General features: G+C 61.9%; 1 protein-coding gene across 4 annotated transcripts in view; it reads right to left on the minus strand.

The window, feature by feature from the left end:
- Nucleotides 1–15,260, minus strand: part of KCNH2 (potassium voltage-gated channel subfamily H member 2) — a 31,238-nt gene extending 15,978 nt beyond the window's left edge. For 2 of the 4 annotated variants that reach the window (XM_037131978.2, XM_037131977.2), the window contains exons 1-2: nt 14,880–15,155; nt 11,884–12,114 (exon numbers count right to left, since the gene is read on the minus strand). In XM_037131978.2, coding sequence (XP_036987873.2) covers nt 11,884–12,114; nt 14,880–14,955 — 307 coding nt within the window. In that variant the 5' untranslated portion in view covers nt 14,956–15,155. Of the gene's footprint in view, nt 1–11,883; nt 12,115–14,879; nt 15,156–15,179 lie in introns of those variants that run through there. The other 2 variants (XM_053671940.1, XM_053671939.1) reach the window with 2 other exon arrangements.
- Nucleotides 15,261–15,481: the final 221 nt, after the last annotated feature.

A 15,481-nucleotide genomic window follows, 5' to 3' on the forward strand; every position in this document is an offset into this window, starting at 1 on the left:
GGCCGCCTCGGCCCCTCTCTCCCTTAGTGACATTCAAGGAATTTTTCTTTTCAAATAACCCTGTCGGAGCCCAGCTTATTCCAAAAAAAATGTGGCCTGGAGTCCTGCCTGATGGCTGCGGGAAGTGGCGGGAGGAGGGGCGGCGCCAGCTGCTACTTTCAAGGGGAAATGGGAGGAAGGAGAGCGGCTGGCGGAGTCAGCCAGGGCTGTGTGAGGCTCTGCCGGTTGGTTGGGTTCTCTGTGAGCTGCGCGTCGCCCACCTCCAGCCAGACCTGCCGGCGGACCCCATTCCATTCTGGCTGGAAGTATGGGGGGGTCCCTGAGAGTCAGCCAGGCCAGGGTGAGGCACAGGGACAGCTGGAGCAAATCCCAGCTTGCGGGTCTCTAACCCGCACACAGCGGGGATGTTAGTCCGAGCTGAGGTGCTCCCGGGAGCCCTGCGCCGGCGCTTGCACACACAGCAGTGCCTCGCCCCCCAGCAGCGCCCCCCTTGCCCGTCACTCCGGCCTCTTCTGCCTCCGCCTTTGCCCTGCCCCGAAGGAGGCTCCCCTAGGAGCGGAGGCTGGCCCGCCCGGCGGAGTAGAGTGAGGCTGCAGTTCCGCGGGCGGCCACACAGTGGCAGGCGCGGCGCGCGGTCCCGGGGCGCCAGCGCTCGATCCAGCGTTCAGGGAGGTAGGGTGGGGTGGAGAGGTCGGGGCAGTGGAGTCAGGTGGCCTTTGCTCATTGCATGAGAATGGCCTTGGGCAAGTCACCTCCGATCCCTGAGCCTGTCTGCAGCACCCGGAGGGCGAGCCCACCCCACGAGGCTGGAGGATGAATGACATGTTGTGTGTGAAGTAGGAACAGGACTCGCAGGTGGTCCTGACAGTGGGAGAAGCGGGGAGGGAGAGACAGGTGGATGGGAATCAGCGATGGAGAGGCCCCGGGACCCCTGGCTCACGTGGCTGATGCCAAGAACACCTCACACCCCTCAGCTCCCGGTGAGGAGGCCGGGTGCCCAACCTTTGCCTGCCTCCTGGGGCTCAGGATGCCCTGGGCCCTGCAGGGATGGAGATGAGGAAGGTAGACACAATCATGCAGCTAAATGCAGGTCACTGAGGAGGGAGGGTGAGGGGACAGCGGGAGAGACCCTGGGGAGAACCCGGCCTGGACACATTCCAGGTGCAGCAGGTGTAAGCTCCTCCTGACCCTGGGGAAGGGCTCCGTCATTCATCGGAACACAGCCCTGGAGGACTTTCATCTGGTGCCCACCCTGGGGCATCATCTCTGCCCAGCATCTCAACCCAGCCTCGGGCCCCACCTGCAGTCCCAAGCCAGATTTCCCACCCCTGGAACCCCTGGCCTCGGCTGTATCGTGGGCAGGCCTCATTAATCAGGGCAGCGTGTGCTGGGGTGGGGGCCAGCTGGGATGCTGGGGTGGGGGCCAGCTGGGATGCTGGGGTGGGGGCCAGCTGGGATGCTGGGGTGGGGGCCAGCTGGGATGCTGGGGTGGGGGCCAGCTGGGATGCTGGGGTGGGGGCCAGCTGGGATGCTGGGGTGGGGGCCAGCTGGGATGCTGGGCGTCCTTCCGCAAGCCCCCAGGTCAGATCTCGGTCTGCAAGCTAGGTGACATCGCGGCTCCTCAGGGGTGGCTCCTCTTCCCCCATGAGCATTCACTGAGGGCACCCACGTGAGGCCGGCACTGCTCTCGCTGCTGAGGGGAGTCAGCTGGACCTAAGTTGGAGCCTGGGCAAGACAGAGAGGAAGAGAGAAGAACCCAGACAGACGGACAGACCCTGGGGAGCAGGGCTGATCTGCCCCGCCACCAGAAAACCTGGACAACTGCTATGTGACCGTGAGCAGGTCATTCACCTCTCTGAGCATCACACTCCCTGGGGGGGGGGGGGAGCCACAGGGCTGAGTAGTGATTCCCGCCCGGAGTGCCGGATGAGATGACAGATGGCTGAGTGGAAGCATCCAGAGCCCTAACGAGACAGGGTGCTGAGGCCCTGCAGGGAAGGTGACCTCGGAGAGGCAGCCCTGGTCCCCTCCCTGCCCCGCACCCCGCAGGAGGAGCTGAGCCCAAAGTCACACCGAGGGCAGGAGGCTGGGGCCCCAGCCGTCCCGTCCGCCCCCAGGCAGAGAGGCTGTCTCCGTGCAGCCTGGGGCTGTGCAGTGTCAGGTTATATTTAGCCCTGTGGCGGTGACAGGAAGATGCAGCAGGAGCAGCTCCTGGAAGGGGGCCACCGTGTCACTAACACGGCTCTCATGGGCAGCCAGGGGCCTAGGAAAGGCAGGGACATTGCAGGCCCAGGGCACAGAGTGGGGAGCTGGGGACGCCAGTCAGTGAATGAGTACATGTGCCGGGGGGGGGGGGGGGGGGGGAGAGAGAGAGAGGGTGTGTGTGTGTGTGTGTGTGTGTGTGTGTGTGTGTGTGTGTAACACAGAGAGGCCAACTTCCCGGCCTGGCTTCAGGGACTGAGTGAAGCAGACACTCCCGGAGGATACACTGCAGGGCAGGAGCTGGAATCCCCCGTCCAGACCCTGACTACCACAAAAAGCAGGTCCCCAGAGAGACCCCCCACCACCCTCCCAATCTGACACCTTCCCAGGGGCCAGAGGGCCATGCAGAGGGTCTCAAGGGCCTGCGCATGGGTATCTGGACCCCCAAACGCACTGCCTGTGGCCTGCCTGCATCGTCCCCCTTCCCCAACTGCAGCAATGGCCTCCAGAGAAGAGCTTGTTCTGGAAAAACTGGGGGCCTGGCCTTGCCCTGTGCCAGCTGCTGGGTGCCACTCAACTCCTCAGGGACACAGCCTTCTGGTCTGTCAAGTGGAGTCACCGGCCCTGAGCCCCAGAAGCCCTGGGAGGTGAAGCAAGGCCGTGCCCAGGCAGGGAAAGCTGCTCTCGTGGCCCCGTCTCCTCCCGACCCGAGGCCTGCACATTCCACCTCCCTCCCCGGCTTCCTGGAATCTGTCCCCCAAGACACCTCTGGGATCCACCGTTCCCGGTCACATCAGGCCCTTCACCTTCACCTGCCCTCCCAGCTGGGCCTCCACCCCCACACAGGCTGGCAGGCTGAGTCCCGAGGAGGCCAGCCCTCCGTGCACCCCAGCTTCTCCCGGCCTCTGCTCCACTCCCCACAGAGATCCCTGAGCCCTCAGCTCTCTTCCTCTCTCGCGCTGCATGACCCCACTAGAGAGATCTCCCGCACGGCTCCATCCAGCCCACACGGAGGTTTCGCAGTGAGAACGCTTCTAAAGCCATGTCCCTAATTCGGGAGATACTTGCATGCTGGCTTCTGGGGTGAGCTCCCCACCCTGCCCCCCAGAGTCAGAGCCCTGAGGCTAGGGTCAAGGCAGTTTCGGGGGAGGCACTGGGTAGGTAAGCAGGTGTCTGAGGACTGACCGTGGACTCGGGCAGTGACCTGGGCTAACACGTGTGTGCAAACAGGGCCACCTCCCCACCCTCTGAGCTCCCTTTCAGATGCAAGACTACCAGCTGTCCTTTCACACCAGAACCTGCCCCCCTACCCCGGGCTCAGCACCACCATGGGAACTAAGGTGGTCTTTCGCTGAAGTGCCATGAAAGCTGGCCAGCCGAGAGCTTGGCACATGGAGGCTGGAGGCTCAGGAACCTAGGAGGCTCACAGGTGTGGCATTTCTGAGGCTTGGACCCCGCCCAGCCTGCTTCCCCATGACCCCCGCACCCACTCGGCCATGTCCAGCAGGAGACAGCCTGTGGGCCGTGCCCTCCCCCACGGCTCCACAACCTTCTGGAAGTGCACCCCATCTTCGAGTGCAGCGTGCCCCAGGAAGCCTGGGGGTGCCTTAAAGACAGCCCACCCTAACTCCAGCTCTCAGTCAGCCAGAGCGCCTCTGTCATTCAGTTGGTCATCCCTCCAGGATGCGCCCGCCTTTGGGACACCGGGACATGCCACCAGAGACAGGCACACGGGAAAGCCTCCCGAAAAGTCCGAGGGAACATTCAAGCATCAAAACACGTGATGGGGACCCAGCCACAAAGAGAGAAATCCTGTACTGTGTGCAGGTGACAGGGTCCTCTCCCCGAAAAAGCAACCAAATCAACAGATCGACTTGCAGAACCAGCGACAGGGTTCAGCAAGGCTGCCTGGGGCGGGACCAGCCCAGATGAGAGATGGCGCTTCCTTCCACCAGCGCGGAGCCGTTAGGGCCGCGGCCAGAGCAAAGACCTCTTTTGTAACAGCAGCAGAACCATAACACAGCCAGGCATTGAGTGAGAATGCACACAGCCTTTATTTAAGGGGGGGAACAAAACAAACAAAACTTTAAATAAAGAAAGGTTACAGAAATGTGATACTTAGAGGGACAGCCCAGGCTCTTGGGTGAGACAAATATCATAACAATGTCTGTTCTCCCCAAATTCATCTATAAAAGCAATCTAGTCCCAGTCAAGATGCTAACAGGGTTTTTCTTTCCGAGAACTCCATGAAGTTTCTCTGAAGTTTGTAAAGAAAAAGAGAGGCCCTCAGTTACCTACGGCAACCTTTTGAATGAAGAATAAAGAGAAAAGGTTTGCTTTCCCAGGCGCTAAGATACACTAAAGGTCACGGCTTTTCTTTCTTCAATGCCGTTTTGATGCAAGGAAAGATACATAAATATTTGGAACAGAACAGAGAGGTCAAAGAGAGACCCACAGATATCCCTGGGTCAATAGCCAGTGGATACAGGTGGCCCCACAAATCGATGGAAAAGAACAGACCGTGTACGAGAGGCACTGGGAAAATTGGCTCACTACACGGAAAAAGATACAACCTGATCCCTCCTCGACATAGCACACAGAGGTAGGCTCAGGGTGGATCGAAGGCCCAGCTGGGAAAGGTGAAACAGTGAAGTAACTAGAAGAAAAAGTAGACCTTCGCAGCCTCTGTATGGTGAAGAATTTCTCCCACAAAACTTCAGAGGTGCAAACGAGGCCGACACTCACTAAATCGGTGTCAAAACTAAGTCTCTTTGTCGGAGGAATTTAACAGGCAACGGAACGCGAGAAGAGATTTGCCGTATCTTGGTTCAGCAGGAACTGATATCCAGAACTTACATGTTGAATATTTAACTCTGTGTATGTGTGTGTGTGTGTGTGTATGTGTGTGTTTCCACTCGCACAGTGACTCGAGAAAACCAACGGGAACAAAAGACGGTGGCTTTTTTCCATGGAGGAGTGAGCACAGGACATGGGCGGGTGACTGACAGGCACGTAAACCCGAGAGGCACCCCCAACAAAGAGGTGGACGCGGGCGAAGGCAGAGAGATGCCAATTCAAGCAGCAAGATATCACTTTCACCGACTGGACTGGCAAAGATTACACAGGTAGCTGAGGCCAGCTGTGGCAGAGATCTGGGGGACTGGGGCAGGGGGGTCTCCAGCTCTGCACAGGTGGGTGACAGTGGCCGCAGCCATCCTCAGGCATGGTCCGGCGGGACTTAGTTGAATGAAGTGCCCACGGACCCGGTGACCCAGCAACTCCACTTCTGGGGATGTAGCTCGAACACACACCCTCCCGTGAGTCCCAGGGGGCCGTGCATGAGTGTGGTGACTGCAGCATTATTTAGGGAGACGCTCGGTCTGGAGCGTCGCCCCTGCTCGGGCGAACAGGAGGTGGGTACGCCCCACAGAAGATGCAGCTACAGACTAGATGCCAAGTAGCAGCCTCGAGGGACTCAAAGGCATTCTCCTGGGAGAGAAAAGTGAGCACCAGAATACAATAGCCAGCACATACCATTTACATAAATTAAGCCTCTATGCATCCAGACAAAATACGAATCTTGCAAGAACATATGCAAGCAGAGTATTCGCAGGAAGTTAAGTATGAATGGTTGCCTAAGGGGAGGGTAGTGGGACTGTGGAGTGAGAGAAAAAGAAGGCAAAAATCAAGTGAAAGAGAAAGCAGAAACAATGACACAGATATCGTCATTTCCATGATTTCAGGGAGAGGCAGGAGCTGGGGCCAGCGGGCGCCAGGGAGGGGCAGGAGGAGGGCGTGCCCAGGACACAGGGCAGGGCGGAGTGCCATGGGACCCGGGGACGCTGAGACACTCCCCAGGGTTGGCCAGGACCTGCGGCCCCCGGGGGGCGGGGGGGACACCTGCCTGCAGGCAAACAAAATGAGCCTTCACACTGGACTGGGTCTCGCTGGCATCTACCATCTGATTTTCAGCACCTCTCCCAGCAGCACCTGGGAGAGCAGGCGTTTGCTCCCACTCAGCCAGTGAGGAACTGCGGCCCTGGAACCGAGCTGGAACCTGCATTACCGGAGGCCTAGAGCCCACCACGCCCCACCGGGGCCCTCTGGGGCAAGATAGCCCGAGTCTCGGTTCTCCGAGGTGGGCAGGGCTCCAGGGCAGAAATAGGAAAGCTGCGTTCGAGTTCCCACTCAGGCACCCAGGGTCACCACGGGCAAGTCCCCTTGCCTTTCCCAGCAATGGTGTCCCCACCTGCCTGAGAGCATGCATCCCAGCCTGCAAACTGGAAAGCAGCCACTGTGAACCGTGCCTGTGAGCACAGCCCACATAGCTGCCACCGCCACCAAGCCGCCTTGGTCTGACTCCAAGTGGGGGAGGGGGCAGTGGGCTACGAATCCCAGATGCCTTCCCTGCACCCCAAAACACCCCCCCACACAGCAGGACTGGAGGACTTTCAGGCCCCTCTGACCACCTTTCCCCAGCCCACCTCCCTCTGGCCCAGACAGCCCCGCCAGCCTCAAACCCCAGCCCCCTCGGCCCCTGTGTTCTGTGAGGCTGAGGCTCTTCAGGGAGGGAATGGAGAGGCCCAGAGGGGGAAAGCGATCTGCTCGAGGTCACACAGCAGCAGGGTCACGGAGCCAGAACCCGCTCCCAACCAACAGACAGAAGTAACAGAGTCACTGACACCCGCATAGGCTTCTGCGCCAGCACAGCGTCCACCTCGTTCATTCATTCACTGACTCCCGAGTTCCTTCATTCATTCATTCGGCACACAAGCATGTGCTGAGCTCCCACTATGCACCAGACAGAGACTCACAGAGAACACAGCAGACTGCTGTCTGCGCCCACGGGGTTCACAGTCCAGTGGGCGAATTCGGACATGGTGACCTCGGGCAGAACTGTGAGCAAAGGGACCTGGTGGGCCCAGGAGACGTCTCTGCCCAGCCCTCCTCATGCCCGGTGTCACCTAAGTAAGAGAGAGGCTCATTTGAGGCCAAGCTCAGTGCACAGCACAGGGATCTTTGTTTATGGGCCCTGCACTCAAGACAGGTGGGGGGCTGCTCCCATATGAGTCACCTGTCCCAGGTGTCCCTCCGCACCCCACGCTCTGGCCCTGACCCCAGGGCTCTCCTTCCAGGGCAGGAGGGAAAGTTTCTGTTAAACTCCCCGACACACACACATTAGGGGCTAGATAACTCCTCTTCCTCCCTGCACACAGCGGGCGAGGTGATGGGAGAAAATGTGTTTGTAAAGAGAAATGATCATTCTCCACCCAAGCGAAAGGTTCTCTAACAGAGGTATGTCAGACACACTCGGAGAGGGAGTTTAAGCATGAAAGGGCTTTCTTGGAACCTGTCAAGACACACCCCCCTGGAAGCCACCTGTGGGCAGAAAAGAGGCTGGGTCCCCAGGGTCTCACCCCTGCCCCTACGCTGGCCCTGCTGATGCCCACAGCCCCCCTCCCCAGAGTCCAGGGCCACCGTCAAACTCTGCTCCCAGCACAGCGGCCCGTACAAATATTTACATAGCGCCTCTCCGGGACTCACAGCAGACACAACACAGAGGAGCCGCCCTCCTGACAGTCTCCAGACCCCAGAGGGGGCCAGGAGCAGCCCCACCCTGCTGTCCTGGAGAGCCTGCCTCACTTCTGCCTCCAGGGACAGGAAGCCCCCACGCAGGCCAGGGCACCGTGCTCCCATTTCGGAATGCCTCCTCCTGGAACCTCCGAGGAAAGGTGCTGGGTGGGAGAGGCCTGGGCACCTGCAGGCGCCCTCCCCTGCTCTGACTCAGAAGGCCCAAGGCGGAGGAAGTCCCCGATGGCTTCCACAAGTGATCTCTTTGACTAACCTTGTCCTCCGGGCTGCTCCCAAGCCAAGGACACACCTAGGCACCAGCTCCCATCCACCCGGCCTGCCCAGCAGCATCCACCCTGGGGCCACTTCACCTGAACCTGGTGCCCGTACCTGGCACCGGCAATGCAGTACACTGCCTGGGGGGGGGGGGGGGGGGGGGGGGGTCTGGGGCCTGAGGGCCAGGGCTTGGAGAGGGTGGAGGGCAGCGAGCGTCTGAGTGTGCAGAGGGGTCAGCCATGCTGGAGAAGGAGGGGTGTGGAAGAGTCACAAGCAGGAGTCCGATTCTAGGGGACAGGGAGGAGCTGGGGAAATGGCCCCGGTGTGTGGAGGGTCACAGAAGGCCCATAGAAGTGGCACTGGTGCCAGAACTGCTTCCGCAGGCACCTGGAGGCTGGGGTCTGAGTCTGGGGACCGTAAAGCAGTGGATCTGGGGCCACCTCTGGGGCTCAGGCTCCCCGTGGGCACGGGGGCCCCAGGGCGCAGGCCAGCAGGATGGTCTCCACCCCTCCCCCAGCCTGCAGCTCAGCTGTGGCAGTGGGGGCCCTCTGACCCTGTTACCATGGCAACCAGCCTGCAGCTGGAGCAGAGAAGCAGACAGACTCTTCTCTAGAGACACCCCCATCTCCACCCACGCACGGGCTCCTGGGGACAGAGGGAAATGGAGATCAGGCCAGTGCAAGCGGAGGTGCCGGGAGCTAGACAGAGCCCGGAGGGAGGAAGGCTCGGGGGTGCCGGTGGAAGAAGGAGAGAGACAGAGGCAGGAAGGAGACAAAGACAGAGGGGTCAGGGAGTCAGCCGCGGGGCTAGCCCTGGGGACGAGGGAACCAGCGGAGACCGCGGGCACAGGCAGACAGGCCCCCCGCTGTGGGAGGCGGTGTGCAGAGAGATGTCGGAAACAAAGAGCAGAGAGACCGCAAGGGACAGAGAGCAGGGTCCTCCGCCAGGCCTGGCAAAGGAGGAGCCTTGCTCAAAGGGACCCAAGGCCATCCCCACGGCCATGTGGGGCTGCAGGTGCACACCAGCAGCCTGCTGCCCAGCCACAGCCCCAGGCCCCGGCCGCCAGCCACCGCCTGCCAGCCCCACACTGCCCCGAGGCTCTGCTCCCAAAGGCTCCTTAATCCTGGGCCTACGGCTAAGGGGCACAGACTCAGAGTCAGCGGCGAGCGGCCCCCGGTACCCCCCAGTTGAGCCCCCCTGCCTCCCAGCCGTCCCAGCAAGTCTGCAACGGAGCTGTCTGGCTCCAGGCCCTGACACTGCACAGAGCTAGGCCGGAGGCACCGAGACGGCACAGCTGTCCACACCAGCGCCTGCCAGCTAAAGGCCCCGCCTCCTGCCCAGCCGCCCACCTCCCTGGGGCTGGAGCCCAGGGACCCCTGCCCTCGTGACTGGCCCAGACAGAGACCCTGAGAATGGCCTAGACAGAAACAAGCTGGCCATCCTACACCTCCCTAGTGTGTCCTGGAGCATACGTGTGGGACTGAGTGTCTCAGCGCAGGGGGAGCAGAGGCCGAGGACATCTGTCCGCATGCTCGGCCTCCAGCGCCAGGAGAAGAGGGGACCCACAGGACCCGAGGGCCCAGGCTGGCCTGCTGGCCAACAGGAGATACCTGATCCCATGGAAACTATGTGAGGGCAGGGAAGGGGGCAGGCAGAGATGGCCGGCACAGGACTTTCTGGGTCATGGCCCCATTTGGAGTCGTAACCTGAAGGGGGCAAAAGAGGTTGAACCTGGACGAGGGGCCTGGGTTCTAGTCCCACTCCCTCCGCTGATCCACCGGTAACTGGACCTCTGCTTCTCAGTGTCTCCAACTGTAACTCGAGTGGGTGAGATTAAGTGATCCTCAAGGCCACCAAGATTCCATAATAGTGCCTCTGCAGGAGGGGTCCCTTGGCCATCCTCCCCCACAGGAGCCAGCCTGGAGCGGGAGGCAGGCCGGTTTCCCAGGCCGTACAGCGCAGATAAAGCACTCAGGCCCCTGATGCCCCGGAGCCGGGCAGGCACATTGTCCTGGAAGGAGGAGCAGTCTCAGGGCAGGAACCCACTCACCCTATCGCCCTCCACTGCCAGTGTTAGACCCGAACCCAGGACTTAATGTACTCCCATCCCATTCGTTACACCAACAGTCTGCAACTTGCAGAATAAAATCGTACGTAAAGCGCATCTGTAGGCACCCCTGCAACTAGCTGACGCCACTTTAATATATGGTGGCAACAGTGCAGAATGGGTTAGGGCTCCGATCGGCAGGCATGGTTCCATTCCCAGCTTGGCCACTTGCTAGCTGTATTGCTTTGGAAAAGTTTCTTAATTTCTCTGACCTTGTTTCCTCATCCATAAATGGAAGGGGAAAAAAATGTATCTACCTCCCAGGGTTGTTGTGAAGATCCCAGAAGATAACGCAAGCGAAACACTTAGCACGGCGTCCAGCACATTGGAGCCGCCCACCGACAGCGGCTGGGACTCGATGGCCAGGCAGATAGCAGAGCAAGTCCGCTCTGAGTGAGGTTCTGGGAGGTATCAGTGAGAAGGCAGACAGAAGGGCCTGCTCTCAGAGTTTCCATCCAGGCCGCAGCCCCTGCCTCAGGGCCAGAACTCCCACAGGCCGTGAGCAAATCTTCTTCCACAGGGTTCCAGTGACAGTGACCATCTAATGCTGTGCAGTGATGCAACAGGCCAGGCACCCCTACAAAAGCAGGGCCATCGGCGGACACCAGCTTGAACTGGGCAGTGGCAGGCAACCCTGAGCATACAGGGGAGGTCCCAAGAGGCAAGGCGAGGGGCATGGGGCTGCTGGCTCCCTTTGCTTACCCCAGGGGGAGGCAGAACATGTTGTCTACAGCAGGTAAGCTCCCTGGGGGCAGAACCCCCCCCCCCGCCGTACAGTTCACTGGTCCACCTGTGAGACCCTAGGTTCGGTAAATGCTCATCGGATACACCCTGGGGAGCTGCAAGATCAGACACCATGGGCGGCTGCCTGCCCGGCCCTCTGCAGACCTCCCAAAGGCCTGCTATGCTGAACCTCCATCCAGAGCAAAGCCCACTCCGCAGTGACAGACACGTTGGGGGAACAGCCTCGCCCAGAGCTCTGTTTATGTGGTCTCTGATCTCCATCTCCGGAAGCCCAGAGCAGCTGGGCTGGGCGGCTGCGGCTGAGCCAAGACACCTGGCGCAGGAAGGGATGGCAGCAGGCGGGGCCCTCTACACATGAGACAAAGGAACAGAGGTTGGGGAGAGGCACACACCTCATACCAGGTGCAGCTGAAGTGCAGAAGAGAAAGGGACAGGGGAGGGGCAGCGGAGAGCACGCCAGAGTCCTGTGGCCCTCCCCACCTCGGTGACTTCCCCAGACCACAGTCAGTCACGAGGCGGGGTCTGCCCTCGGTTAGCGAGAGGCCTGGGACCAGAGGTGAGTGCCCAGCCACCAGCCTGACCATTACTTATGTCCATGCACACACACATCTGCCAACGCAGCCGTGCCAAACTCCAGCCTACCTAGCTCAACATGCCCACATCTGCCCAGGGCGGAAGAAACCAGAGGTGCCAGGCTCACCGCCAAGCAGCCCCTCGGCTACCCCGAAAAACCATCCCACCAGAATGAAGGAGGTGAAGGGACTCTGACCGCCTGCAGCTCCACTGCCCAGCCCTCGCCTCCCACCTGGCCCATTGCAATGGCCCCAGCTCGGGTCATGGCACTACAGAACCCGCCCGGGCTCCAGCAGTGCTCCAGCCGACCCCCACCCCACTTTCTCCGTCCCCACTCCGGGTCTTCTGGGCCCCGCCCTCACAGTTGGCCCCGCCCCGCGTTGCCCCGCCCCCATCACGGCCCCGCCTACCATCCTTCCGGTAGAAAGCAATCTCCACTTTGCGCTCTTCCGCGCCCAGCAGTGCCTGCGCGATCTGCGCGGCGGCGCGGCGCTGAGTACGCGGCCCGTGCAGGAAGTCGCAGGTGCAGGGCCGCTGCATCACCTCCGCCCGCGAGTAGCCGCACAGCTCGCAGAAGCCGTCGTTGCAGTAGATGACGGCACAGTTCTCCACCCGAGCGTTGGCGATGATGAACTTGCGGCCTGGGGAGGGGGGTGCAGGGATAAGTGGGCACGTGAGCACAGAACCCTGCGTCGAGGGCTCCCAGCCCTTCCTCACATTCTCTTGTCACACAGTGCCGCCCGCCCCGGGACTCCCCGCCCCAGGGAGCACAGCGGGGACTGGGGTCCCCAGCAGGGGGCGAACGCAGCTGTGCCGACACAGGTGCCTCGGCTGGCCTGGAAGACCTCGAGCCCCCTCCCTCACCCGGCCGGCGGACTGACTGCGTGGCTTCCCCCGGGCTGGCGGCCAGAGGCCTGCCGCCCCCTCCGCGCCTGGGGCCGAGGCCAGCCTGGGCGGGTGTCAGCAACGCGTGTCAGCAGCCGCGGCGGAGGGATAAACACTGGGCCTGGAGAGAGAGACTGGGAAGGGCCAGAGATGGCGGCCAGCCTTCCCTTTGCACCCGCTCCTTCGGCTTCTCTTCCTGACGCGCCCCCCTCTAGATTGGGGGCGCTCTCTGGCCACGCTTTACTCTGAGGATCCCCAGGGAATCACTCCCCACAAATATCAGCACTTCCCAGAAGTGCAATCAAAGGCTGGGGAGTGGGCGCGCCAAAGAGGATGAGAAAAGTACCACGTGAGCACCTGCTATGCTTTATCTCATGTAATACTGACAACCCCTGAAAGTAGTCATCCTCGTATTCTCGACGAAGAAAGTGGGGCTCCAGAGAAGTTCAGAGCCATGCCCACAGACTGCAACATGTAAATGACAGAGCCAGCTTTTGAACTCAGTTCTGGCACAAGGTGAAAGGAATACCCCAAGGGCTACAGACAGAAGCCCAAGGTCACAAGGATCAAAGAAAGGGACCTACAGCTCCAATCCTGGAAATACCTGGATCGAGGGGCAGGCCTGAGACAGTAGCCCACTTGTAAGAAGGCAGACCCGGGAAGGGGACCTCCCCCAAGGATGTGAGGGCTGCCTCAGGCTTGCCCCATCAAGGAAGACGTGCCTGAAGGACCCGTTCCAGCTAGACTCCGCTCACCCGCTCCGTGCCTACCCTGAGAGCCAGGCTGGCCGGTGCGCAGCAGACAGGCAGCAGAAGCTTGTGCCAGGGAAGACGCTCCTGGGATGAGAGCTTTTTATAAACACAGAAGTTTCCGGCCACTATGGCCTTTAATGCCGGGGCTTTCGGTAAGAGTCGGAACTCTGCCCCCTCCCTCTCCAGTGAGCACTGGCCTCAGGGTACAGCCCTAGGCCATCTCAGGGACCAGGCCTAGTGCACTGCAGCAAGGCAGGCTCCTTCTGCCTTCCCCAGCCATCCCTTACCCCGGCCGTCAGGAAGTTACTTTCTGAAGTTGAGTCATCTTTAGGTCAGTTCCCCAGGCCCCCTAAAACTGCCAGGCAGCGGTCAACCCTAGGAGTCGGAGCTCTCAGTCACACTTAAACACCCCTGACTCAGCCTCTATAACCACCTGAGCCCAAGGCACCAGCTTTGGAGGAGGAAGAAACCTCTTGGCCCCCACTGCCAGGCCCGCAGAGAAGAACAAGTTTCTTCGAAGGCAGGCCCCACCCCCACCCCCACCCCCTCACGGAGCTCCTGGATACGGAGCAGAAAGGGATCTGAAAGGCTCCTTCAGTCCCATCCTTCTTCCCAGATGTGGAAACTGAGGCTGGGGAAAAAGAGTCAGTCACTCAAGGTCACAGGGCAGTCAGGGGCAGAAGTGGGCCCAGAAGCCAGCCCCCCCCCCCCAACAGCCAGCCTCCTGGAGCTTGTGGGAAGGAAAGCCTTGCGGGTGGCCCTCCACCGAGTCGGTCCTCCTCCCCCCTCCCTCCCCCCACGTACCCCGAGGATCATCTTGTTCCTCGATCAGACAGCGCTGTCCATCCAACCGACCCTCCCTCCACCCACCACTGTTATAAGTACACATTGTCCCCTGCTCGCAGGGTCATGGGCAAGGAATGTCACCAGCTCCCCACTCCCGGGGCCCTTGGCAGTCACACCCACCGTGGCACATGCAGCATTGGGGACAGGCACATGCCCTCTGGGTGGGTGCAAAGCCCATGCCCAGAGCATTCACCTGGCCTGGGACCTTGCTGGAAGCCTCTCCTGCCAGGCCGGTACAGAGGGGCTGTAGTCCCCGCAAAGGGGCGTAGGGACGGGGAAAATCCACAACAGGGTGGCACTGCACAGAGGCTGTCAGGCCCTCAAAGCTGGGCTCCGGCCCGTGACACCCTCTCACCCTGGGCCGCACCATTGGTAGCCTCATCTGGGGCACCTCCACACTGCCCATGCAGGGTCCAGCTCTTCAGTGACACATACACACACCCCCAGACACGCGTGTCCAAGAGTAGGTGAGGCACTGACCCTGTGTGCTCGGTGTCACTCTGTCACGGTACAGTCAAGGTGGGCACCTGCCCAGTCCTGCTGGGGTCCCGCGCTGTGGGCCATGTCCCTCCTCCTGCGGCTGCACCCCCACAGCCCCCTCCACATCCAGGCACCCAGAGTTGGGGATGCCTGCATACTCTGTCTGTCTCCCTGCCCTGCACACTCAGAGTGTCCCACACACTCCCCAGTCCCGGGGGACTGAGCCGAGCCGAGCCTCCCACCCCACGCCCCACGCCCACAGCCACCAGCACCAAGCCTTGCCCCTGCGACCCCTGGCCGACGCCTGGAGGACACCAGCCCCCACTGACTCGCGCTAGGCAGATGCACACGGCCCCGGGCACGCCCACCCCCCATTCACACTCAGGAGAGCTCACCACACCGTCCCCCCACCCCCCTCCCCTGCAGCCCCCTCCCCCACTCACTCTGGCCCTCAAACTTGCGGATGATGGTGTCCAGAAAGGTGTTCTGCGGAGCGACGTGGCCCCTCCGCACCGGCATCCTGAGCCCATGGGCGGGCCGGGCGGGCCCCCACCCACCCCGGCCCAGCCCGGCCCAACACTAGGCTTTGGGTGGCCCTACCCGGCCGTGGTCGCCGCACCCCGCGGCCAAGCAGAGCACGGGCGGGGCCCGGACTGGACTGCGGGCGCGGGGTCCCCGCTCGGCTCCGGGCTTCGGACCGCGGACCGGGCCTGGAGCCGCCTCAGCTCAGGCCGCCCGCACACCTGTCTGCCGGCCCCCGTGGAGCCGCGGGCCCCGCTCTGCTGCCTCCCCGCGCTGCGCTCCGCTCGCCCGAGCTCGGAGCTCCCGGCTCCCACCCGCCGCGCCGACAGCCGCTCGGCGCCCGCGGCTCGGGCTGCGCCTGAGGCTCGGCCCGGCCGCGGAAGGGTTAACGAGGCGCGCGCCCCTCGGGCTCCGGCCCCCGCCTCCCGGCCCCCTCCCGGTGCCGCGCGCCCGCAGCGCCGCCCTCTCCCCACCCCCCTACACACACCCCGCGCGCCCGTCCTTCCCATTGGCTGAGCCGTGG

This window comes from Artibeus jamaicensis, unplaced genomic scaffold (genome assembly GCF_021234435.1).
Source record: "Artibeus jamaicensis isolate MK-2021 breed Jamaican fruit bat unplaced genomic scaffold, CSHL_Jam_final contig_718, whole genome shotgun sequence".
Taxonomy (NCBI): domain Eukaryota; kingdom Metazoa; phylum Chordata; class Mammalia; order Chiroptera; family Phyllostomidae; genus Artibeus; species Artibeus jamaicensis.